At 36.6% G+C, this 27447-nt stretch overlaps 1 protein-coding gene across 1 annotated transcript; it reads right to left on the bottom strand.

Moving 5' to 3' along the window:
• Positions 1-1962: 1962 nt before the first annotated feature.
• LOC128986775 (apoptosis-inducing factor 1, mitochondrial) lies at positions 1963-26960 on the bottom strand. The gene is made up of 13 exons (XM_054407296.1): positions 26637-26960; positions 24548-24798; positions 22785-22851; positions 21923-22062; positions 21304-21434; positions 19671-19905; positions 7275-7404; positions 6364-6560; positions 5194-5334; positions 4125-4361; positions 3507-3638; positions 2864-2941; positions 1963-2273 (listed from the first exon to the last, which is right to left on the bottom strand). The coding sequence occupies exons 1-12, from the start codon at positions 26710-26712 to the stop codon at positions 2870-2872; spliced, it is 1809 nt and encodes a 602-aa protein (XP_054263271.1). The 5' UTR covers positions 26713-26960; the 3' UTR covers positions 1963-2273; positions 2864-2869.
• Positions 26961-27447: the final 487 nt, after the last annotated feature.

Below are 27447 nucleotides of genomic sequence, written 5' to 3'. Positions count from 1 at the left end.
GGTGTCAGTGTCAGTTCATTTTAGCAGGTCAGCACGGGTAGATCCAGCCAGCTGAAAGGGGCGCTGCTTTCAAATAATGTAATGGGGTGGTACGGCCAAAGGAAGAAAATTGCACATTATAATTGTCAACTAGAAAATTGCGGCAATCTGGAGACATAATATATACACTATACATCCATCACTGACCAGTAAAGACTGGATAGATTTCATAAAAAAATTGGCGTTTTTATTGATATATAAAAAGAGATCCAACCAGTTAATGACACACAAATAAAAAGAACATAACCAGATAGGAGCAATATTAAAATGAACGCGTGCCATCAACTGCCTAATACTCTTTTTTCACAGACATTTTTCTTCTTTATCTCTTTGAGGGCTGCACTCTTGACTTTAAAAAGGTTGGTTTACATTCCAACCAAGGTTGGTTGCATTAAGCTGTCTCTCTACCACTGTCACAACCAGTCCACTACCAACTGGCCACCTTTCTCTTTGTTAGAGCTTGATAGCAAATTTAATGCTCACCTTGTAGTCAAAAGGTCACTGGTTCGATACCCAACTAACACTAAAAGTTGTCATTTCAATTGCAAAGATCTATTCCTATGGGAGAATGTTACACCATGGGTTAGGTACAGGCTTTTAGCGAATTTCCCTATAGGGAAGTAGCTATTACCGTAGGTGGCACGGCAAGACCTAGACCCGGGACCGATTTACTTTTTCATTTTGATGTCCCCAGAGGCCAAAAACACCATTCGTTCAAATTTTTATATATGTATATATATATATATATATATATATATATATATATATATATAGACTTATATATATATACGTCCGTGAACGCGATAACTTGAGTAATTTTTGTCCGATTTTGATGAAATTTGGTTTAAAGGTGTAAAGCGGGATAAACTTGAATGAGTTCGCGAACCAGCACGATCGGATCATGGGAACGGGGCTTTACGGGGGGTTTTATGGGGTAAAAATTGGTTTTTCTCACTTTTGACCCTCAGAACACAAAATTTCCCGATTTATCTTTAGACCTTTTTAAAGAGCTTAAAAAAACAAATAATTTAGTATATAAAAGTATTTTTGTTCGATTATTAGTAACGGAGAAAATTAAAAAAATTGTTAATTTAAAATTCCCATGTTATTCTTATGGAGAATATTGTCAAATGTTGTAGTTTGCTTGTTTATGGATATATTTTGATCAAACTTGGCAAATTTATTTATTTTCTACTAAGCTATCAATATTTTACTCAAAAACACACTTTATTAGTTCCCTTGTAGCAGCAAACCTAGGTACTCGTTAAACATAATGTTATTAAAATATATTTAACTGAAAATCAATTCAGACAAATGGAAATTCGCTTAGTCGGCAGGTTTGCTGCGGCGGGGGTATTTTATTCCAAATTTGAAAGGGACTGTACCCTGAAAATGCAGGCACTAAAAAGAGGAATACCTGGGAGTGGGAAACTCAAAACACTGCAGACAAATTTCTTAATCTCCAGGGGAAACCTACCATAATTTCTGTTTTTTAATCCCTATCAATTTTTTTCCCTGTGGCTGTCCCAAAATCTAAGAAATGAACCTCTTTTGAAGCCTTTAATGCTTGAATTTAATCAAGATACAGCTCGTGACACCTAAGCTGGCACTTGGCCTAGCGCGGGCAGTGTAGGCGGGAGGAGGGTGGAGGTAGGCGGGAGGAGGGTGGAGGTAGGCGGGAGGAGGGTGGAGGTAGGGAAAAGACCGGACTGCAAACATTTCCACTGCCTCACGGGGTTGACTCCCCTTGTATTATGTACTTGAGCGCCTTCATATGGGTCGCAAGGACAGTTGATGCTACCCGCATGACGGGACATAATGTTTTTGAAAAACGTACTATTAGCGATCGGCCAAGTGCCAGCTTAGATGTCACGAGCTGTACTCCATTCTTTGTATACCAACAAGGCTAAGGAAATAAAAGAATGTTTTAACAAATATTTATTGAAAAAAATGAGATAATTCTTGACAGGCAAGCTCAAAACTTACTAAAGTGCACAATTAGGAAAACAAACAACTGACTGCACAAAGCTAATTCAAAACTGTCTATAAAAAAATACTGTAGTCTTAACAAAACAACCAGTTGTCTTCGTCTTTGTACTAAATCAAAATTTAATCACAAGTCCAGCTGTCACTAAATATACATTCGAAACAATGTTTTTGAACAACATAAGTTAACACATTTAAAAATGCAATAAACATGGAATTGGATTCTGTTGATGTGGCAATCTCTCTACCTGGAACAAAGAACAATTCATTAAACATCTTTCACTGGAACAAACTGTGTCAAATGTAACAACAAAGGAATTGCCAATAAAATTAGTGTAGGAGACCAAAGTCTCTTTACACTATATCAATTTAATTGGTGTTCTAGGGCCAAAGTGGTGGTGGGGAAGGGAAGGGAGAATGCAGCTTCATTCTCTTCCGCCAGTTTCCTCACATACAAAAATTTGCTGACCAGTTGTGTTTTTAACAACAGTTTACTATGTACTGCAGTATTGTGTAAAGGGACTTTTCGGCCACCCTGTAGTTTGAAAATGAGGTTAAAGATCAAAAAGCCCTTCTGGTTCTTACAAAAGTCTTTCAATTTAGATCTCTGTTCAAGTTACATTAGCGGTGGTTCAAAACTGGACCCAGCTGTCCTTGATCATTGGGCTTTAAATAAATAGTCCTGGCTAACAAAACGGCTGGTTTTAGTCAGTAACAAAGCTACACAAAGCATCTCACTTCATTCTACAGTCATATTTGGGTTAAAATATGCACCTAGCTGGTGCTTCCATCTCAACCGGTAACTTAACTATGGTTTCAAAAATTGAATAGTTTTTACCTGAGTCTAGTTAGAGTGGATGTCAAATAATTTAGCTACTTCATTCAGATCATCAAACTTGCGTCCTTCTTTCAATACCTGAAATACAAGCCAATGGTTAAGTAACAAAGAACAATCTACTAGTACATTACATATTAACTATAACACATTTCTAATTAACACTCAGTGATATAGTCGTAAATTTATAGATGATTGACTTATTGAATTATTAATTGAATTGATTAATTGAATATTATTATATTGTTATGAATTTGAATTTGTGTTTTTGACCTCTCGGGAAAGTTTGATATTTTTAAACCCTTGGTAGAACACAGTGTTTCAGTCCCTGAAGTCCCCTGTTCAAATCCCACCGTATCACCGATGGGTTTTATCTAATTGATAATGCCGCCACCCCTACGTGTAGCCTGAAGTAATGTGGAAAACGATCCCAGGCTAGAGACTAGCGTCCTACGACAATGAAAACTATGTCACAGAAGGACTATGGGATTTAAGTTTCCTTTTTTAAAAGAAAAATAAATAAAAGATTCGACTTAGGTCTAATCTTAAGGTTCCAGGTTTAACTGTAAAATAAAATTCTTAACAAAACTTAAAAACAAAATTAATTTTTTATGAACACTCAAAAATATTGAGAAAGATGCATTACCTGTCTGGCAATACCAACTCTATTGAAGATATTCCACAAAACTATTCCTACAATGACTTCGTCCCTGAGATAGAAAATCACACCCTTGGTATATTCTTCTTTGTTCTCTTTCTTGTCGTCAGAAGGTGGTTCCTGAAAAGAGTAGAGAATGTAATAAAGCATTGCTATTTTGTATACTATTCGCTTCTAGCTGTGTCGTTTGTTAGCTTTATTTTCTTGCTATTTAGCTTTGATTGTGTCGGATGTAGTTAAATAATTTGCTCTATTAAAGCTAAATTATTTGTTATTTAGCTTAAGATAAATTATTTGCTATCCAGCATATTTTTTCTTCAGCTATTTACATTTTTCTACCTACAAAATTTTATTTGGTTTATTGTTTATCACCGTATTATTTGTAATTTTTAGCTTTTATGTTTCTATGTGAATCAAACCTAGTTGCCATACCGCAACGTATCAGATGGCATAGCTGCAGGTAAACATCGATTTGTAGTTTGTACAATTACTTTCTTATAGAACTTTACATTATTAAATATTATCTCATCAAGACACAAAACTATTCAAAATTTGTCATAACTCCCCGTGAATTCATGATAACAAACACTCATGACATGTTCTTACCTGTTTGTCCGTCTTGGCGTAGACTCCGAAGGTAGGCAAGCTAGAGTCGACTATTCCGAGCGCCTCGTAGCCAACGTCGGGGCCGAGGTCTGACCACAACATGGACTGGTGGAGGTAAGGTTTGCCTGCGCCGGTCATGTTCTCACCGGCTAGTCGGCCAGACACCACCGCGTTGTCGTGATGCTCGATGCGCCGACGACCCAGCTTGACGTCGTAGAAGCAGGCGCAATCTCCAGCCTGCGAGGACAGATTTGATATAGATAAGACTTTTCACAGCAAAACTATTGATATTTTTGGGGATATTTAATTTAAGGAGTTGTTGCAGACTATTTCAATACAAAAAGTCTCAAGTAAGTGTTCAAAACGTTTAGGTTTTGGTTTTACCTACTGGTTAATTCTTCATATTAAGTTAGGTAGTATCCCAACATAAAAATGCCAAATTTTAACTACAGAGTTCTTAAAAAGAAAAACAATTTAGTACATTACATGATTGTTTGTTTCAACGACATTCGTCTACTGAGAACTTCTAAATACATTACATTGTACCCCTGTTATATGTACTTATGGAGGACGGTGTAATTGTTGTAGTTTGCTTGAGTATGAAAATATTTGAGTTACATCTTGCAAATTTATTTCATTTCATACTGACCTATTAGTTAACAGTTCACTAAAAGAACTCCATGACTAAAAGACAGCTTTAAATTTTTTTCAAGTATGGTAGGTATTGTTATTTTACTTTTTTTATTATATGTATTCTGTTATTCATTCTCAGACACTAACCCAGTAGCATATTTTAAGGTCAAAACCCTAAACCCTAATCTTGTTATTTTTTAACATAGACCTGTTGTTAGATAGCCCAATCCAGACTTTGGTAAAGGTCTCTGTTTGAATCAAACCAGTGACCTTTAGATTTGAAGGCAAGCACTATAATAAAACACTATACCCATACAATTATTTTATGTTGTTTAAATAAGGATTAATATAACAAAAGGAAATATTTTAGTAAAACCCAATCAAATGGAATTTCGCTTCCACAGATTTGTAGCAGTGAGAGTATTTCAACACTCACAATGTAAAGGTTAGATCTAGCTTCCAGTTCTGCGTTGACCAGATATCCTCCGACCACAGGGTCCACCTCGAGATCCGACGTCTGGGCCAGTTGAGTGTTCGGCTCCACGCCTACTGCGACTATCACTTGGTCCGCCTCTACCTGCAATACACAAACGACTGTTGATTTGCCTTGCTGCATGTTTAACTTGTCTGCCCTAAAAGAACGCTCACCCCCCCTCCTTCTTTTCCTAGTCTCTCCTTCTCTGGAATCGAACGAAGCAACATCAGAATTAAGTACCAGTGAATCTACCCTCAAATGGATAAGTCTTATAATTAGATAGTATTAGGCATAGTATTATCTCCGGCTAAATTAGCAAACTAAAGGAGAACCCACAAGGGTCTCCCCAAAATTTTAGATGTAGGAATTTGACATTTGTTGAGGTAGCCTTCAGCCCCGATCCATTTCCAACATGTAGAATCGACACGTTTCCTCAGAATTATTACCATAGTTCTCAGTAAATTTCACATTAGTTTCCAATTCAGTAAAAATTCAATAAATTGACGTTCAGTTAGTCAGTTATTTTAGCCAATTCAAGCAATATACCAATTTCATTTCTCTAGTGTTTTGGAAGGATATTTTTAAGGCAATTAGATCAATTAGTGTAAATCAAATCTGGCTAGGCAAGATGGGTCTAGGTAAAAGATCTCCGTCCCTCTGTTCCCTAGTAACACTTCCAAGTAAAAAATTTACATGGTTGTAGATAATTGAAAGAATTTCCCATTGGCTTTCTCAAAACGGTTTGAAATTGAACTGTCTTGTGACAAAAATCTCAGACCATAAGTCAAAAATTTATTTGAAGTATATTGAGAGGAGATATTATTTCAGAGAGGAATACAAATATTTATAAAACGTTATTGCATCATGAACACTGGTTACCTTTGCACAACTGATGTAGATGATAAGTCTACAATGTTTGACAACATATCCAAACATAATTGTAATTTACACTTCCCTAAAAGTTAAAAAAATAGTTAAAATTTTGTTGAAACAACAAAAGTGACTGCACAGGTTCAAACTATGTGACCCCCCCCCCCCCCCGCTACATAGTCCTGGCTCTTGGCTACGCTACTTGTATCAGGTTGAAACCAAATACAGTATCAGAAATCTATTAATAAGTCAATTCCTTACCTGTTTGTCATTATTCAGTTTCAGCAAGACTCTTCCGTCCTTCATCTCCACACTGCTCACCTCGGCACGATTGATTACGTCGACTCCTTCTGTCTTAACTTTCTCCGTCGTCCACTTGCACAAATACTCCGGCAGCACTTTACCCATGTTACCGTCCTCTCTGAAGATCTGGTGAACTGTCAGTCCAGTCGACTTACCTACGGTTAAAAATCACGGTAATCACGGTGGCTACAATTTATCTTTACAGAAAATGAAAATTTACAACGATGATTTGTCATAATATAAATTAAGGTTATTAAGGTTTACTATGGAGCCGAAACCAAGATATTAAATTTTAAAAAAGAGAGATAATAAAGTGGTTTAAATACCTGCATAAAAGTAAAAGTTATCCAAAATGTTGCATACGGCCGTATGCAACATTTTGGATAACTTTTATGCAGGTATTTAAACCACTTTATTGAAATATTGGTTATCCGGAGGCTAAATCACAATGAAAAGAGAGATAACTCATTGTTTTTTTTTTTTATTAAATTATTAAGAAAGATCTTTGGTCCTGTGAATGAGAGTGGACTATATACAGAGACTACGATTATGATATTACAGCACATGCGAGAGTTAAATGGCTAAGATGGGTTGGACATGTCTTGAGTGGATCCAGGAACACTATTGAAGGAAGTAGAAGTGCAGCCGAGCAGGGGAAGATTACCTGGAAGGCCTAAAAGAAGATGGAAGACAGACATTGCGAGAGCAGGAGCGGAAGTAGAGGAGGCATACAACCGGGAAAAATGGCGAGCAATTGTTGGCGAGGCCAATGAAATACTTAGGAGAGTATTTAAAATTTATTACAAATAAAGTTACCAAAAAAACGACAAATAAAATCTTGTTTCTAGTTCAAAGGTTTTTAACATTACCTCGTCTGGCCAAAGCGCAGGCGAGTTCACTGCCAAGGAATCCTCCCCCTACGATGGCAATGGACTTTGCACCTTCGTCTATAATGTCTTCCAACTCCTCAAAGTCATAAATATTCCTGTAGAGCATAACCTGCAATAAAAAACACTGAGAGTTATTTAGGAACTTACACATATTTTGGATCTCTTAAAAATGAGCTTTTTAAGAGCTGCACTAATACACAAAATTGTAACATTCGCATTTTATTGCTACTTTCAAATAATACAGAGGTTGGCCCCCTCATGTAACCCAAGAATTTATTCAGCTGTAGTGCTAGCCTACAGTCTGCTTGAAACCCAATACAGTGCAGTAGTGTTCACCTTTTGCCTACTGAAATTGAAGGAACTACAAAATCCCAATACCAGCCCAGCTTAGCAAGTTCAAGTGAAATCTACCATCAGCTGTTTGGATGACTCATCAGTGCCTGCATTATCCTGTTAGCTGATATCAGGTGGACTGGGGTTTAGGTTTGTCTTGTTCAGGCAGTCTTGGAAGCTTAAGTAATTTATTCACCCTTCAGGTTTCTGGATTAATTAAGGTAAGAGTTTAAATCATTTTCATTGCAAACAAATTTAAATATTGAAATATTAAAAACCTCAACCAATCAAAACAGATTATTGCTAAAAATGTGTAATAAGTTGTTAGATTAATATTTTCTTGTTCATTTAGTTAAATTAAAGGAAATAGAAGTTTTCAAGCCTAGTAGTCACATGTTTTCAGAGCTTAACTAAATTTTATTTATTTATCATTGTACATTTTAAAGTTGCTGTATATATAAAATAATTTGTTTGTTGTAATTCAAGTGTACTAATTTCATCAAACAGGGTGTCCACAAAAAATTTGTCATTAATTTCCATGACTTTCCATGACTATCCATGACCATTTACCATTGATTTCCATGACTCACGAACTTTACACTCAAATTACAATAATAACATACACACACAAATAATACTGCCTGGACATGTTATTTTGCAGAAAATACTGAAATATGTAATAACAGATAACAATGGAGTACAATAGGTACAACAATGAACTCAAACAAACCGAAAACTCATAAAATAATACAACTGTAATAAATTGAATTGTCGAACATTTGTGAAAAATCCTGAAAAATGCTACAACAGTCCGGGTTACAGCTGACTAGAGCATTGAATGGTCCCCTCAAATCCATCCATAATTGGAAATTTCCATGACTTTCCATGACTTCTTGCCTATTTCCCTGACTTTCCATGACCAAATTTTTTTTCCATGACTTTCCATGACTATCCCTGACTTTCCAGAATGTGGACACCCTGTCAAAATAATCATGGTAAATATTTGTGTGGCAATATTACTTTTGATGATTGCAAAGCAAGTGCTAAAAGTTGTTTTAACCTGCAAAAGTTCAGGAAATTTCAGGATAACTAGATTTAGGAAAATGTAGATTCCCATGTGTTTGTAATTATTAAATATTTTGTGTTCTATAGTGTCAAGCTGTTCAGAGTAAATTAATGTCTGGTAAAGTAGTATTTCTCAAATTTGTAAAGACAGCCAAATGTTAAAATTTGTCCTTAATTAAAATACTCCAATTTAAAGTAGACTATTAATTGTTTATTGCTAAGAATTACTATTTTAATTATTGTCTACTAACTCAAAATATTTTCTGTTGCCTTTATTGTCTTAATGTTCACTGTGTTGTTTTAATTGTTCATTATTATTGCTGTAACTAAAACAAATATTTTTTTTCTCTGTAATTAATGTTCAAAAATTAGGTTTGTCCTTTTTGTATTTAGTGATTGCATATCTGAAAACATATTTTAACTTGAAACAAATATTTAAAGTATAAAATTCTGAATCAAAGATTGTTAAATAAATATATTTGTGTTAACATAAGTTTAAGAATATGTTACATTCTTTTGGAATATCCTAGGGTTTTACCGCTACCGCTATCGCTGGATTCTGGACCTGGACCTGGACTTCCTGGTGTCTCGTCCTACCTAGCCTACTATCGCTGTATCGACTATCGTCTCAACCTACCGAGGATCTACATTGTTGAAGGACCTCGTGTGTGCCTTAGCCTATGGACTATCGTGGGTCGACACATTCGTACCAAAAGTAAGAATTTTCCAATTTGTACGATATTTATCTTACTCTGAGACCAACATAACTGCTGCAAACCTACATCATTGAGGATCTCGGACACTTAGTTCTTGGTTGAATGCTTAATTTTGCAGTGAATTTGCACTAGTACTAGTGAATTTTGATAGCATCAATAACACAGACAGTGAGTGTGAGATCTACCTACACCTGGACAGGACTCCAACTGATTTTGCCAGAATATCTAGCTGTAATTTTGTTTAGCTTAAGTATTGTTATATTTGTTGGGTATTATATTGTTTTATATGTCATAGTGTATGTAAATGTTCTTATGTGATTTTGATTCTTAGCTGGTGGCCACCGAATTTATTGATATATATATATTTATACTTGTTCTTGATTTATCAGTTGATTATTCCAAAAATAATTAATCGTTAGTTTGGGTTAATCATTTTTACATTTAGATCTGAAACTGAATCAATCCTTAAACTTAAATAATTCTTGGGTCAGATAAAAAAATATTGTCTTGTGGAATAACTACTGTTGTTGGACAGTCCCTTTGTTATCTTGCTATATCAACTGAAATACTTATCTCTGATAATACATTCCTTGCTTATTCATTCAGTGTTATTTATTTAGTTACCTATGATCTAGACAGTTGGTTCATTTACATTCTTAGAAAGTATAATTCAACTTTTTATCAATTTTCACAAATCAATACAGAGTTTATTAAGATTAGAAATTTGACTATACTGCAATAGTTATTAGTTAGTGTTAGATGTATGCAAATTTTTGTCTTCTATTTTGAATGGTCGAGGTTCAATTTAAATTATCAAATATTCCCTGAATATCAGCTACGGGTTCAACAACTCAAGAGTGGAGTTTGACCCTCGCTTCGACTCCAGGACTTCTCCTTTAGCGAGGTGGCGCCCTCAAACTTTGACCAAGAGGAATAGTAGGCCTAGATTGACTATTAAAAATTGCAGGACCACTCCCATCACTGAGTTAGCGGGTAAAAATCGTCGCAATGGCGCCCAACGTGGGGCCAAGAAATTTGGCTTAAGCCTACATAGGAAAAAAAAGAACAAAAAAAATAAATAAAAAAAGAAGAAAAAATATAACTATATATTGTTTATAGAGGTGTTGCTGGCAAATTGTTTGGATTGATTCACATCCAAATATTTGTGGATCTTGTTTGTATTATTTGGTCTTTGAAAAAAAAATAATAATAATAATATTTAGCACTTATTCAACTTGTTTGTTTTGGACATTATGCTACTTTAATGATTTTATGCTGATTTTGTTACCATTGTCTACTGAAGAGTTATTAATTGTTGTATATCTTTTGCTGGTTTACTTGGTTATTTGATTTAAAGAAAAAAATGAATTCTCATCGGTTACGCAAAACTGAAGTTAAGTATGAGTTAAAGATAAGGGGACTACGTACTGACGGAACGGCTAATGAATTAAGGAAGCGACTAACACATTGTTTCTCAAATAATATTAAAGTGGATGAGGCTGTTGTACTAAAGCTGGATCCTGAAACAGAGCTTGAAGAATGTGAGGAAAAATATTCTGATCTCTCTTCATTAGTTGATGAGTATGATGGAAATGGGAAAGATAGCGAAGGTCAACGACTTATTGCCCGACTGGGACATCTTACTCAACGCATTGATAGAATTCCCTTAAATGAGACTAATAAGGAGGAATTTGAGGATAAACTTGTAGAATTATTGGCAAAAAGTAAGAAATTACTTGACTTAGTCACGAGTAAAGAAGATAAATCAAATGTTGATCCATCTAGTGAAGAGGAAGATAGTGAGAAGGAAGAAAGTGTCTCCATGGTAACAACGAAGAAAGAGGATACTGCAATGAATGTTGAGGAAGGTGGACATCGTACTGCTGTCAAGGCTATTGGTGTTGCTGGGGCTTCTACAGCACTGAACTTAGAGAATTCAACTAAAACCGTTCAACCTACTGTACATACTTCTGTGCCTGGTAATGACAATCCTCAAACTTCACACCAGACGACAAAGCCTTCATATTCATCATCTCAGAACAAAACAAAATCCGTTCCAGTCTACAAGTGGGGACTTCGCTTCAATAATGAACAAGAACAGAGTTTAGCAGCATTCCTTCAGCGAGTAGAGGAACTTAGAAGAGCTAGAGGAGTTAGCCATCAGGAACTTTTCGATTCAGCTGTCGATCTTTTTGCTGGACCCGCACTGGTTTGGTATAGGTCAACAATAGGAAGGATTAATTCTTGGGAATCGCTTTGTGCAGAGATGAGGATTGTTTTCCAATCAACAGACCATGATGTAAGACTGCAACAGGAAATATTCAACCGAACTCAAGGGGAGAATGAATCAATTGATTTGTTCATTGCTTGTATGGAGGGACTGTATGCAAGACTAGCAACCAGTGTTCCAGAACAAAACCGTCTTGAACAAATTTTACACAATCTCCATCCTCAACTGCAAGACCGACTTGCCTTGTTTGAAGTGAACAGTATAGAGCAGCTTCGCTTACTTGGACGAAAGGCGGAGATGGGCCGCCGTAGGGCGAATACATCTCGTCCTATCACCTCTAACAAGACCAGCATAGAACCTGATTTAACATACCGTGACTCAAACTTTGCAAAGCGATCTACAAATGTAAAATTAGCCAGTCTACAATCAAGACCTTTCCGTCAGAACACAATTAAGTGTTGGAACTGTATTAAAGAAGGGCATCGGTTTACCTCATGCCAAGAGCCAAGGACTCAATTCTGTTATGGATGTGGAGCTAGGGATGTAACAAAGTCTACCTGTAGCCACTGCAATCCTTCAAAAAACGTGTAGGTTTGGGGGTCATCTTGGACCAGGCTGACTCCCAGGTAAAGAATATAATGAAATCTTCTGAAGAAACATTAAGGGAAAATATTAAATTAGATTACTTGTTGGAAACTGTGGATAATGATTGCCGACCTCATCTGGACGTGAGAGTTTTTGGAAGAAAAATTAGGGCTCTTTTGGACTCAGGTGCATCTCGAACTATTATTGGAAACAAAGGCCTTTGGATTCTTGAGGACTTTCCTACTAAATTGTTGAAAACATCACAGCATTTCATTGAAACTGCAGACTCCAGCCAACACCTTGTTCAAGGATTTGTCAATATATAGATCAGTCTTGAGGGTAGGACTACGAACATAACTGTCATGGTGGTACCTACTATAAACCAATCTTTAATTCTGGGTATAGACTTCTGGAACCAGATGCAGATTGTCACAAATATGTCAAACAAGACATGGGAATTTTCTCCAACCATCAAGTTAAGCTGTTTGCAAGAATCTCAAGGAATAAGAGCAAATGAAAACTTATCTGAAGAAGAACAAAAGCAACTAAGAGAGTTGGTTGATGAATATTTTTCAAAAAACACTAATGTGCTTGGACGGACTGATCAAGTTGAGCACATCATTGACACTAGTTCGGCAACGCCAATTAAACAGCGTTATTATCAGGTCTCTCCTGCCCGTCAAAAATTAGTGATTGAAGAACTGGATCGTATGCTAGAAATGAATGTGGTTGAACCATCTCGAAGTCCTTGGTCTTCACCCATACTATTGTTAGATAAACCTGATGGAACTCATCGTTTCATAGTCGACTTCAGAAAACTAAACCAAGTTACCAAGAAAGATGCCTATCCCTTGCCCAAAGTAACAATGATTCTTGACCGTCTTAGAGATGCCCGTTATTTATCATCACTTGACATTAAACATGCCTATTGGCAAATACCTCTCCATAATAGTAGCAAAGAAAAGACAGCCTTTACAATTCCTGGTCGTGGGCTGTTTCATTTTAACACCATGCCGTTTGGACTCAGTAACGCCCCTGCAACCTGGCAGAGATTCATAGATAATGTTCTTGGAGCAGACCTTGAGCCTTTTGTTTTTGTATATCTAGACGATATAGTGATCTTGACCCCCACATTTGAAGAACATCTGAAAATTCTGAAAGAGGTATTTACCCGACTTTATCAAGCCAAACTTACCCTTAATAAGGATAAATGCAAATTCTGCCGACCTGAGTTGCGCTATTTAGGATATGTCGTAGACAAACATGGTCTTAGAGTAGATCCAGAAAAGATTGAAGCCATAGTGAAGATACCTGCTCCACGGACTGTAAAAGAAGTGAGAATGTTTTGTGGTACTGCCTCATGGTACAGGCGATTCATAGAAAACTTCGCTACTCGTATGTATCCTATAACTAACCTACTGAAGAGAAACCGAAAATTCTTCTGGACCCCTGACGCACAAGAAGCTTTTGATGATATTAAGGGTTGTCTAATTAAGTCACCTATACTTACTTGTCCAAATTTTGAAAAGCCGTTCTCTATTTCCTGTGATGCATCAAATGTTGGAATTGGCGCTGTGTTGACTCAAGAAAGCCCTACAGGTTCCGGAGAAGTAGTAGTCGCCTATGCCAGCCGCACCCTTACTAAAGCAGAACAAAAATACTCAGCAACAGAAAAGGAATGTCTAGTAACCATTTGGGCCGTGGAAAAATTCCGACCTTACATAGAAGGAACCCATTTTACCATCATAACTGACCACTATAGCCTACTGTGGCTCCACAACTTGAAAGATCCGCAAGGAAGATTAGCCAGATGGGCACTTCCCCCAAAGCAGAACAACGAGCGACGCTGCGACATTGTCGCGGACACGAAACGCCGAGAAACGCGGGCCTGCGGACACATTTACGGAGTCATAACGACGATCGCGCCGTGGCCGCGATTATTGGACCGACGATCGCACCGTGACCGCGAGTCATAACGACGATCGGGCTGTGACCGCGGAGTCATACCGACAGTCACGCCGTGACCGCGGAGTCATAACGACGATCACGACGTGTCCGCGGAGTCCTACCGACGATCGCGCCGTGACCGCGAGTCATACCGACGATCGCGCCGTGACCGCGGAGTCCTACCGACGATCGCGCCGTGACCGCAGAATCCTACCGACGATCGCGCCGTGACCGCGGAGTCATACTGACGATCATGCCGTGATGGCGGAGTCATGCTGACGATCGAGCCGTGACCGCGAGTCATACCGACGATCGCGCCGTGACCGCGAGTCATGACGACGATCGCACCGTGACCGTGGAGTCATACCGACGATAACCCCGTGACCGCGGAGTCATACCGACGATCGCGCCGTGACCGCGAGTCATGACGACGATCGCACCGTGACCGTGGAGTCATACCGACGATAACCCCGTGACCGCGGAGTCATACCGACGATCGCGCCGTGACCGCGAGTCATGACGACGATCGCGCCGTGACCGTGAGTTCTACAGACGATCAGCCCGTGACCCGCGAGTCACAAGTTTCTATAGGTACCTGTAAATTGTTACCCATTTTTTGGTTTGTATAGATCAGTGCCACAAATGGTAAAAATTGATTTCGTATGTCTTTTTTGGTAACTGCAATACAGTACTTTTTTATGCACAGAAAAAAATCCTGTCCCATCCCGTCCCGAATATCGGGAATGAAATAAAAATCCCGTCCCGTCCCGTCCCGAACTAAAATTTCAATCCCGTCCATCCCTAGTGTGTTTATATAAAGAAACTATAGTACATATAAAGTTTTACTTCTGAAGACCTTGTTAACACTTGTTAAGGTATGTGTATATATATACGTATTTAAAAAAAAGTAAATTTAAATAACCTGATTATTCCTACCCCTTAATAGTTTTTTAGTTTTTTGTTTTAAAAGTAGGCTATACAAGTTATTGAAATTTACTTATTTTATTTAACTATATTACTAGTAGCCCTAAAGATTGAATATATATATATATATATATATATATACCGGTATATAAGTCATTATTTAGCTTTTTAGTTTTAGCGCTTGCGGACACATTTTGAGGTTTTCACAGGCCGTTGCAGACACGTAGGAACCATTCTGCTTTGGGGGGCACTTCGACTACAACCCTATGACTACACTTTGATACATCGGAAAGGCAAAGATCATGTAGTGCCAGACCTGCTTTCTCGAGCACCCATCATAGACAAGGTTGATATGGTACATGAAATTGAAGATCATCAAGAAGACTCTACGGACAAATGGTACTGCAAGATGAAACGCCTCGTTACTGAGAATGGTGAAGATTATCCTACATGGCGAGTAGAAGATGGAAGATTATTCAAGTTGGTTATTGAGAATAATAAACCAGAGGATGACACCAATGGATGGAAGATAGTTGTTGCCAAGGATAAAAGAACAAAATTATTAGAAGAAATGCATAATAAAACCACAGCTGGACACCTGGGAGTTTTCAAAACCTACCATCGGATCAAGGAAAATCACTATTGGCCAAAAATGCGCCAAGACATAGCTAAATACATCAAAAGATGTGAAATATGCCAAACCACAAAGTATGATCAGAACAAGCCAGCAGGATTTCTGGGGCAGAGAAGAAGCATAGATCGACCATGGGAGATGTTGAGCACTGATCTGATAGGACCATTTCCCCGCTCTACTAAAGGATTTAAGTATTTGCTTGTTGTTATTGACACATTCACCAAATTTACCTTGATGTTCCCCCTCAGAGCAGCTACAGCATTGAGTGTTGCAAGACATCTTGAGGACGATGTTTTCATGATCTTTGGGGTCCCAAAGTATGTCTTGTGTGATAATGGATCAGAATTTGTAGGCAATGCCCTGAAGAAATTGATGCAGGAATACAAGGTGAAACTGTATTTGAATGCTAGTCGCCACCCTCAAGCGAATCCGGTAGAGAGGACCAACAAAACTATCATCTCTATGATTCGTGCTTATATCAAGGACAACCATCGTCATTGGGACAAGGATCTCCCACAAATTGGATTTGCTCTGAGATCGGCTGTCCACGAGACTACTGGATTTTCTCCTGCTTACTTGACATTTGGTAGAGAGCTTAGTGCTACCTCTGAGGGATATGCTCTGCTGAATGAACAAGATCAATTGCCGGTTGTGGAAGAAAGTTGTGCCAACCATGCAACCAAACTCTCAAAACTTAAACAGTTGATTCCTGTAGTGAAGTCTAGGCTTGAAAAAGCCCACAACAAGAGCACCGAAAGGTACAACCTACGAAGACGAAACGTTTCTTTTCAAGAAGATGATTTGGTATTGAAGAAAAATTTTGTGCAATCCAACGCTGCTGCTCACTTTACTTCAAAGTTGGCTCCACGGTTTGTCGGACCATACCGCATTGCCAAGAAGACTTCTACCGTCACTTACCAACTTCAGAATCTGGAGGGCAAAGACATCGGTACCTGGCACGTTCAAGACCTGAAACCCTACATCCAATGAACTTCTTTGAAAATTTGGGAAATTTCCTTCAACGAAGGGGGGTGGTGTAACATTCGCATTTTATTGCTACTTTCAAATAATACAGAGGTTGGCCCCCTCATGTAACCCAAGAATTTATTCAGCTGTAGTGCTAGCCTACAGTCTGCTTGAAACCCAATACAGTGCAGTAGTGTTCACCTTTTGCCTACTGAAATTGAAGGAACTACAAAATCCCAATACCAGCCCAGCTTAGCAAGTTCAAGTGAAATCTACCATCAGCTGTTTGGATGACTCATCAGTGCCTGCATTATCCTGTTAGCTGATATCAGGTGGACTGGGGTTTAGGTTTGTCTTGTTCTGGCAGTCTTGGAAGCTTAAGCAATTTATTCACCCTTCAGGTTTCTGGATTAATTAAGGTAAGAGTTTAAATCATTTTCATTGCAAACAAATTTAAATATTGAAATATTAAAAACCCCAACCAATCAAAACAGATTATTGCTAAAAATGTGTAATAAGTTGTTAGATTAATATTTTCTTGTTCATTTAGTTAAATTAAAGGAAATAGAAGTTTTCAAGCCTAGTAGTCACATGTTTTCAGAGCTTAACTAAATTTTATTTATTTATCATTGTACATTTTAAAGTTGCTGTATATATAAAATAATTTGTTTGTTGTAATTCAAGTGTACTAATTTCATCAAAATAATCATGGTAAATATTTGTGTGGCAATATTACTTTTGATGATTGCAAAGCAAGTGCTAAAAGTTGTTTTAACCTGCAAAAGTTCAGGAAATTTCAGGATAACTAGATTTAGGAAAATGTAGATTCCCATGTGTTTGTAATTATTAAATATTTTGTGTTCTATAGTGTCAAGCTGTTCAGAGTAAATTAATGTCTGGTAAAGTAGTATTTCTCAAATTTGTAAAGACAGCCAAATGTTAAAATTTGTCCTTAATTAAAATACTCCAATTTAAAGTAGACTATTAATTGTTTATTGCTAAGAATTACTATTTTAATTATTGTCTACTAACTCAAAATATTTTCTGTTGCCTTTATTGTCTTAATGTTCACTGTGTTGTTTTAATTGTTCATTATTATTGCTGTAACTAAAACAAATATTTTTTTTCTCTGTAATTAATGTTCAAAAATTAGGTTTGTCCTTTTTGTATTTAGTGATTGCATATCTGAAAACATATTTTAACTTGAAACAAATATTTAAAGTATAAAATTCTGAATCAAAGATTGTTAAATAAATATATTTGTGTTAACATAAGTTTAAGAATATGTTACATTCTTTTGGAATATCCTAGGGTTTTACCGCTACCGCTATCGCTGGATTCTGGACCTGGACCTGGACTTCCTGGTGTCTCGTCCTACCTAGCCTACTATCGCTGTATCGACTATCGTCTCAACCTACCGAGGATCTACATTGTTGAAGGACCTCGTGTGTGCCTTAGCCTATGGACTATCGTGGGTCGACACATTCGTACCAAAAGTAAGAATTTTCCAATTTGTACGATATTTATCTTACTCTGAGACCAACATAACTGCTGCAAACCTACATCATTGAGGATCTCGGACACTTAGTTCTTGGTTGAATGCTTAATTTTGCAGTGAATTTGCACTAGTACTAGTGAATTTTGATAGCATCAATAACACAGACAGTGAGTGTGAGATCTACCTACACCTGGACAGGACTCCAACTGATTTTGCCAGAATATCTAGCTGTAATTTTGTTTAGCTTAAGTATTGTTATATTTGTTGGGTATTATATTGTTTTATATGTCATAGTGTATGTAAATGTTCTTATGTGATTTTGATTCTTAGCTGGTGGCCACCGAATTTATTGATATATATATATATATTTATACTTGTTCTTGATTTATCAGTTGATTATTCCAAAAATAATTAATCGTTAGTTTGGGTTAATCATTTTTACATTTAGATCTGAAACTGAATCAATCCTTAAACTTAAATAATTCTTGGGTCAGATAAAAAAATATTGTCTTGTGGAATAACTACTGTTGTTGGACAGTCCCTTTGTTATCTTGCTATATCAACTGAAATACTTATCTCTGATAATACATTCCTTGCTTATTCATTCAGTGTTATTTATTTAGTTACCTATGATCTAGACAGTTGGTTCATTTACATTCTTAGAAAGTATAATTCAACTTTTTATCAATTTTCACAAATCAATACAGAGTTTATTAAGATTAGAAATTTGACTATACTGCAATAGTTATTAGTTGGTGTTAGATGTATGCAAATTTTTGTCTTCTATTTTGAATGGTCGAGGTTCAATTTAAATTATCAAATATTCCCTGAATATCAGCTACGGGTTCAACAACTCAAGAGTGGAGTTTGACCCTCGCTTCGACTCCAGGACTTCTCCTTTAGCGAGGTGGCGCCCTCAAACTTTGACCAAGAGGAATAGTAGGCCTAGATTGACTATTAAAAATTGCAGGACCACTCCCATCACTGAGTTAGCGGGTAAAAATCGTCGCAAAATAGCTTATGCAAATTCTTTTGCCAAAAATGTCTTTGGTAGATTGCAAAAAAGGAACAACAACAAAGGATAAATTACTTTGCACACAAAAGAGAGAAAACCAAATGAAATTTAATTGAAGCCTGCTTATTGACACAAAACAGAACTAAGATATCAGCAAACTGACACATACTTTCTCCCATTCGATGCTCAAAAACCCTTATAATGGGTAAGCGGTGGGAATAACTATGATATTCAATCACAAAAATTGTAATAGCCCAACTTTTAAACCGTAATTTTTACGGCAGTGATTATTCAATAGAAATCAGCAATTCATAGTAGACAAACTGTCCATAGCTTAACTTATTTAGGTCCATTTTGATTCAAAAACATTTTTGGGATGGAATGACTAGTTCTATTAGGCTAATAATGTTCAAAAATTAAGTTTATAAAACCCTATAAAAACGTTAGCAATACCACACTAACCTTCTCCTTGATTTCTTCGCTGGCATTTTCAAACACTGGGAGTGTCTTGGGCTTGGCTCCGGTAGCAATAAGACATTTCCTATAGGTTATTTCCTTCCCATCCTCCAGATAAGCCTTACGAGCAGATGGGTCTATCCGAGTAACGTTCCATCCGCGCGCCACCGAAATTCCTCCGTTCTTGGCAGACATCAGAGTGTCTACGTCTGCGTAGAAGTCGTCATGTTCGTAGAACAAGCTGAAACCGACAATGCGTTCAGGATAGAAAAGTAGCCTATTTTTAAAAGTGAAGTATTAAAAAAACTTGTGAAACTAACCAATGAAACAGTAGCCTATTATTCGTTAATTCTCTAATACAAATTATTAAGTACCAAAAACCTCTTTAGTTTCGCTCTAGTGTGAATTTTCACAACTCTTCGGGTGTTGATATCTAAAAAGGCAAAAACAGAAATATATGTGAAACAAATTTACAATTGAAGGCACAAAAGTAGATAATGTTTTTTAATAATTTAACCAAAGGTAATATTTTTTTATCAACTTGTTTTGATTTATTCGGAGTTTTGATGTTTGTGATCCCGATCCATGAGAGCCTCTTTAATTTATCCTGTGATTTAAAGAGAAAGAAATCATATTAGTAAAAATAAACAACGTTAATTTCCATAAAAAATTAATTAGAGGTTGGTAAATTTCAGCCATATAACATTTTTGTTGGTCTTCAACATCTTCAACCGTTTGGTAACCGTAAAAAATAGGCCTAACTATTAAAATTCTACCAAGCACTTTTCATTGCCGCACGCAACATTACATGCATTTACTTTAGTAAAACATAAATTAATGCAAAGCTAAAATGATTAACTTAAGCTGCAACTCTGGCTAATATTCCTAGATGAAATCCACAGATAGTAAACACAATTCTAAAGATTATTTTTTATTTTATTTTAATAAAAGCAGGATACTTTATAGGACCTGATTAGAATAACCACAGGGCTTGTAACAGTATTTGAGGTTAAAAAAAAAACCTTTGAATAAACCCAAAATGTCGCTAAAAATGCCAAAAACCGGTGTTTTATTGGGATATTTAAAATATGTACGCAATAAAAATCACGCAGGATGGTTTTGAACAAGGTAAGTAATCATCTACTAAGGCAATAATGATTAAAAATGTTGTTTTATGTTACTAATCCTAGGCTTCATTGAGGGCATTTTATGAGTTTTAAAAGTTCTACAAGCTTTATCAAAATCGATCAACATAAACCCAATTGTCCAAAAAAAAAAATAAAAAAATAACCAAAACCCCCCCAAAAAAAACAAATTCATAAAAAAAAAAAATAACCAAGAGCAAAAAAATTACAAAAAAATAAAAAAAAATAGCCTGTTACAAGCCCTGTAACCGACTAACCACAACAACCACAAGGTTATTCTACATTACCAGTACTGTAGAATTTGCTCAAGTATCAAGAGATACTATCAAGTAGGGTTGCCACTCGTCCGGATTCTGTCTATGTCTGATTTAAGCCTATGTAAATCCGGGAAGAGGGGGGCCATGTCTCGATTTTTCCCTAACCTAAGGTGGCAACCCTGCTAACAAGAGTTTATTTACAAATTATACAGTATATACGGTATTTAACCAACTCACCTCCGCTGTTTACCATTCCACTGCCGGAACTTTAGGTTGCGTACGGACACACGGTCCTCATCATAGAACATCTCCTTGGACAACGGAGGCCGCATGTACGGGTAATACGGTTCATTTGAGATCACAAGAATCTGAAAAAGTATTATTTAACTGAATTTCGATGCTTGCAACAGAAATCTTTACAAATATTTTACAGTCACTGACAACATTTTTAACATGGTTTTACAAATCTAGGAAATAAAATAGATAGTGTCTCCAAGGACGTCAGAGAAGTGGGGGCAGCAGTGGAAGAGGCAGAAGATAGAGGGAGATGTAGAGCAGTTGTTGGTGTGGCCAAATCCCGCGATGGGCATAAATGGCCATGAGAGTGAGTGTGTGTGAGTGAAATGGATAAAGTACTCGCCAGGTAATCACAAGGTAACCGGTACGATTCCGAGAAAAGTAAAATCCTAGCTGCCCATGATCACTAAGCGTATAATAAATAGTCTTGGCTTAGGAACCAGCTGATTTTAGTCGGTAAAAAATCTGTCATCTCGTTTCAATACTCATCCCTCACACATCTTTGCGTTAAATACTGTAGGCCTATGTGACAGTGTTGTCCAATAATTCAGAAACTAACCTGAGCGGTCGGATCATTAGACTTGATAGCTCGGAAAGCAGCAAATGAAGCAGTGCCTCCTCCGATGAGTAGATAAGGCACCTGGCTGGGAATGTCGGCTGAGGAGGCTGGAGTTTTTTGGACCATTGAAGCTTGCCTCTCTGAAAAAAATTAGCAAAGTAGTTTAAAGTTTTAAGGTTATTTAGTATAGCAAAATACTGTACTGCTAATCGGACATCCATTTATACTGCATTGATTGTACAGGTTATTTTCAAACTGAGTAGGCCTAACCTTCGACTCGTAAATTCAGCAGGGTTTGAGGACGTTTGCAAGTAATACCTATGATATGACTCATTTTTTCAACAGTATTTACCATGTATAACATTGTAAGTTAAGGAATCAATCGTAAAAGTGTTAAGTTTTTGATTTGGAGGAAATAAATAATTCATTATGAATATAGGCTAATCATATGTGTTTTCCAACACTCTTCAACATATTACACTTTAACACTGGAAAAATCAACAAAACGGTTAACAACAAAAAGATGCTAGATTGCGACCATCATCAAGATCTATCAACATTCATTTTATACCCCGATTGGTAATATTACGACAGTGTATGATTATCAATAATTTTCAGTGATATCCGTTAGTCATGAACGTTCAGAATTAGCAAATGTCTCCTGTAGCAGTTATTTTTATTTTTTGTTTGTGGTGTATACCTAAATCCCCAGCTACTTTAACCTGTTGGTTTTTGTGTAGCACTTAAGGCCTAAAGCATACTGATGTAAAGTCAATTCATTTTACAGTACCGAAGATTGATGTTGACAGGACTATTTGGATCACAAAATAAAAGTTGAAGTACGTTAAAATTATTAACTTACTTTTTCTTTTGACTTCCAACTGAGACACGGGTTCCTTCTTCTCCTCCTTTAAAAACATACTCCATAGCTGAAAAAATTCAAAACAGGCCAATGCATTAAACATTTGTTTAAATAGGCCTACCGCAGCAGCAGGAAAGCATTAACCAATTAAAAGAGTTCCAGTTCGACTGGCAAAGAGGCTTGTATTATATACGAGATAGAGAAACGTTTCAGGGTTGTTAGCAGAAATTGTCAAGCACTTATTGTATACTGGTCTAGGTACTTTAAAACTGTAGACTTAAAGGACTCCAAAATACCGAATGAAAATATCAAATTTTCTTCATATCGATTATTTCATTCCATACATCAAGTTTGGTTGGTTAGGTTCACCAAACCTACCTTTAACAGAATTAGGAATCAAACTGAATTTTTGATAGGCCTATATCGATATTATTTGATATATCGATTATTTCATTTGGTTTTTTTGGAGTCCTACTTGTGAAAGTCTACACTTGTTAGTCTTAATAAATAACCATCATGTCATATCTAGTGTATGTAGGCATACTCAAAATAACTAATTTACTTATTTAAACAAAAAAAAAGTAGAAATATTCATGTTTAATTAATGGTAAATCTAAACCAGTAAGTAAGGCCTGCCTATGTTAAAATTTGTTACGTTTCAAGAAATAAGTCCATATGTTTTATTTATAACATCTGTCATATGACTGTTTATATTATTATGTTTTTGTTTACTTTTTAGTTTAGTCTGAGATTGGCAAAAAATATTGGCTCAGTTCCTAATATCATCTCATATAACGCCACATTGTTCAACTAATATGTCACCAAGTGAACTGCTGTTTGGAAGGCGTATTTGAACCATCTTAGACAGAGTTCACCCTGATTATTCTTCAAATGACAAAGAAGACAAAATATTGGATAAAGCGCTTCACGATTACCAACAGTCACCTCAGAGGAAATTTAAAGAAAATGATTCCGTATTTGCAAGAAGCTACAATCAGCGAGGACCAAAGTGGATTCCTGCCAAAGTCACTAGAATAACCGGGCCGCGGAGCTACCATTTGACAACAAAAGAAGGCATTGAAATACGACGTCATATCGACCAATTGAGGCCTCACTCAGAAATATCAAAAGCATCTCCTAACTCACACTTGGATAATCCTGAATCTCCAGTAAACCCACCATTCCACCCAGTATTCCAGAATCCTATTCAGATGAGAACACCAGAAACACATCATATCACTCCAGTTCAACCACCATCAATGGTCCGCAATCCTATTATGATGAGATTACCAGACGTACAACCAATGCGACCATCAGTGATGCAACAATCTCGTAATTCTTTAAGTATTATAGAAGGATCAATTAACCCTAATCAAGAAGATGCTGGTTTCAACGTTTCTGGTTTAGCTGGTCCCAACGTTTCTGATTTAATTCAAGACTCCACTAGCATGAGCACGAGTTTACAACCTGTTCGGTCACGTGTCTCTGGATCAAACTCCCAAAACACTTCAATGAGCATGAGTCCTCGACCTGTTCGGATCCGTCGACCACCGGCATATCTGAAGGACTACCTAACGGGGGGAGGAGTGTTATGTATCAAGAAATAAGTCCATATGTTTTATTTATAACATCTGTCAGATGACTGTTTATATTATTATGTTTATGTTTACTTTTTAGTTTAGTCTGATTAGTGAGTTCAATAAATTTGGTTTTGTTAATTATGTTTCAATATACCAAAAAATTAGACTATCAAAGACCAGTACCTGATATATCACTGCTGCTGCAATAATTGGACTGAGATACAAAACAATGTTTGGCTTTTTCTTGTCGCCTCCACCAGGGTTATCGTTTCCACTGTCCAAAATTTCAGGCTTTTCAACATTGGCTCCAGCTTTGCCTGTCTCGGGCGAAGAATTTTTCATCAAATTTGACAAAGGCCGTTTACTTGCACTGATAGTATCAACATTTCTTTTACTACCTGCTGCGTACAACCGCAGACACATATGGCTGGAGTCTGAAATCACAAAATAAATAAAAACAAAATTAGTGAAAGCTTGGTAGACATTCACTAGGCCTACTTTACATCATTAAACCTCGAGGAGGCGCTTCACCAGTAAAACAGGAGAGGGCGCATGCGGAGTTTTATTCCCCAACACTAAATAGCATAAATTTTACCCATTTTACGAAATATTATATGTAAATGTTGAATAACCTAATCAGAAACCTAATTTCTTTGTTAATAACAGTATTTGTATAACTTTATATGAGTAGGCTAATATTTCAAATAATAATATTGATAAATTTTCTAATATATAAAGGTATGCTACAAGAGAGGGCGTGTGCAGAGTTTTGTTCCGCAATAATGCAATTTTACAGATACATGCAAAAAAATATATTTGATAATAATTATAAATGAAATAATACATTTAAACGTGTTTATAATTTTGAATGTATAAAATATACACGCAGTTTGACAGCGCATGAGGAAATAAACTCTGCACTAAGGACTTACGCGATAGGGCGCATGCGGAGTAAACCTCCGCAAACTGACACCGCGTCACTGAATTGCAACTGACAACAAAATGAGGAGGAATTTGGGGGTAAAAATAGCTTAGGGGAATTCCCAGGATGAGGTGCGTGAAGTGTAGAGCCGGACACGACTGCCGACACCCATTATGCATACAGTAGACTCCCTCTTATCCGGACACCTTTTAACCGGACATTGGTTTAACCGGACTACACTCGACGAGAATGACATCTCGTTAACCGTGGGACAATTTTTATCAGCACATTGGTTTAACCGGACTAGATCAGCAGGAAGTGGGCGGTACTGTTAAGACTGTTCTCGTGGGAAAGATTTGAGACCAATGATCACATGTCTAAATACAATGCTCTCCTAAATTTAAGTCGAATATCACCGTAAATGGTCCATTTTAATGAGTTTTTGGGGACGTCGGCTTAACCGGAAAAACCGTCATCCGGACTGGCCGCGGTCCCGAGGAGTCCGGATAAGAGGGAGTCTACTGTACTAAAACTACAAGTGGGGAGGAAATCTCCGCAAGCGCCCGCTGGAGGGTTAAGATATAGGCCTCAGAATAGTAGGGACCCTAATTTTCTAAATAAAGTACAGTATCATTAAGTTAAAAGTTTTGATTACTAACAACTTCCTTTCAAAATCCATAATGAATACCGTAGGCTACACGGAGCCACTCCCATAGTTCCAGTATGAAACAATTAAACATAGTCTAAGCTTAATCCTACAAACTATAGGCCTAATTTTATTAACTGAAAGAGTACCTATTTTTGGCCTATAGTAAGTAGGCCTACCTATACTACCAAAGATTTGTAAATACGCACAGAATCTTTAGAAAAATACTTGATTTAAGTTAATGCTTAGGGTGTTGCCAATTTAATCAATAGGTACATTATAATTTGACACTAGCTTCAAATAAGCCTATGATCTCTGTTTTGATGTGTTTAACATCAGTTCAATTTCACACATTTTCCTAAGTGGTAAGTTATTTGCATGCTGTTCTAGTACCACAATATGTTAAACAATTTGACTTATCGGTCCAGTGGTGATAGGCCCTAGGTATTTAAGATTTCAAAAACATATATAGGCTAGGATATTTTCTTATTTTTTTAAAGTAACTTAGGCTAAATCATATCCATAAGATAGCCTAAATAAGGTTATCTAACTTTCTTCTATAGTAGGTAAGTTATTTATCTTAGCTTTAGCAAGTGGGTTCAAGGCATTACCAAAATCAATTTAGGCTAGGGAGGGAGTAACCTCTAATATACCCTGGATATTTTTGCAGTGTATTTATTTAATATTACACCAAATTTACTTACCTGTCTTAACCAACCCATTTTTGAGCGAAATTTGGTTCAAAGTTGGTTTTAAATACTTGGTAAATTGTCTGAGCATTTTCTTCTTTCAAACGCACAACAATTAGGTCTAACCGGAATTTTGTTAACTGTAAAAACTACTAAGATTCGACTGAAAGAAATAGATGTTTAAGATAAAAATGCTATTGCTCATCGGTGCTTATGAATTACGATTATTTCCAGAAAGTTACTCATTATATTTCGAAAAATCCCGTAGAGTCGATGATATTTTCCATACAATTTACATCAGTATTTTTCAGATGGTAGTCCAAGTCCACAGTCCACAAAATGTAAAATAGGTTATCCAGTGCTTCCAATGTTTACTTCTCTGTTGATGCTACGCCAAATTTCCCCACAAACAAATTGGATCGATAAAATAATAGTATATACATTTGTTCATGTATAATGACTTTTTGCACATAAACATCTTTGTGATTTATTTATTTACTTTTATAGAATACTATTTGTATATGTAAATATATTAGCCTAGCCAAGTATTATTTAATCATTCAAATAAAAAAAGATATAATATAATTTTATACAGTAACAGTAAGTAACAAGAGGCTGTATACATATAACGGATTGCTCAAAGGTGAGGGAGGTAGCGCAACGAGGAGGGCGGGGTTTCCATCGTTACGGTAGCTCACTAAAATAAAATATATAAATATAAATATATTTTCCATCACGTCTGTGGACGGAATGCTTGGCAAAGAGTTCCAGACCTTGCTCAGAGCAATGGCAGCTAGAACGCCTAACAGAAAAATGGAAGAAACCA

Source organism: Macrosteles quadrilineatus, unplaced genomic scaffold, assembly GCF_028750875.1.
Source record: "Macrosteles quadrilineatus isolate MER2022 unplaced genomic scaffold, UCM_ALF_1.0 Scaffold_2__2_contigs__length_208266976, whole genome shotgun sequence".
In the NCBI taxonomy this organism is placed as follows: domain Eukaryota; kingdom Metazoa; phylum Arthropoda; class Insecta; order Hemiptera; family Cicadellidae; genus Macrosteles; species Macrosteles quadrilineatus.
The sequence above is the reverse complement of the archived record's forward strand: the minus strand, read 5'-3'. Positions and strand labels throughout refer to the sequence as shown.

Bases quoted from the DNA above. Each gene is read 5' to 3' on its own strand.
- LOC128986775 (XM_054407296.1), bottom strand. From the start codon at position 26,712: ATGCTCAGACAATTTACCAAGTATTTAAAACCAACTTTGAACCAAATT. The intron at 22,063-22,784 runs GTAAGTTAATAA...AATTTTTTTCAG, and splicing joins GTTGGAAGTCAAAAGAAAAA to AGAGGCAAGCTTCAATGGTC. The intron at 4,362-5,193 runs GTGAGTGTTGAA...CTGTCCTCGCAG, and splicing joins CTAGATCTAACCTTTACATT to GCTGGAGATTGCGCCTGCTT.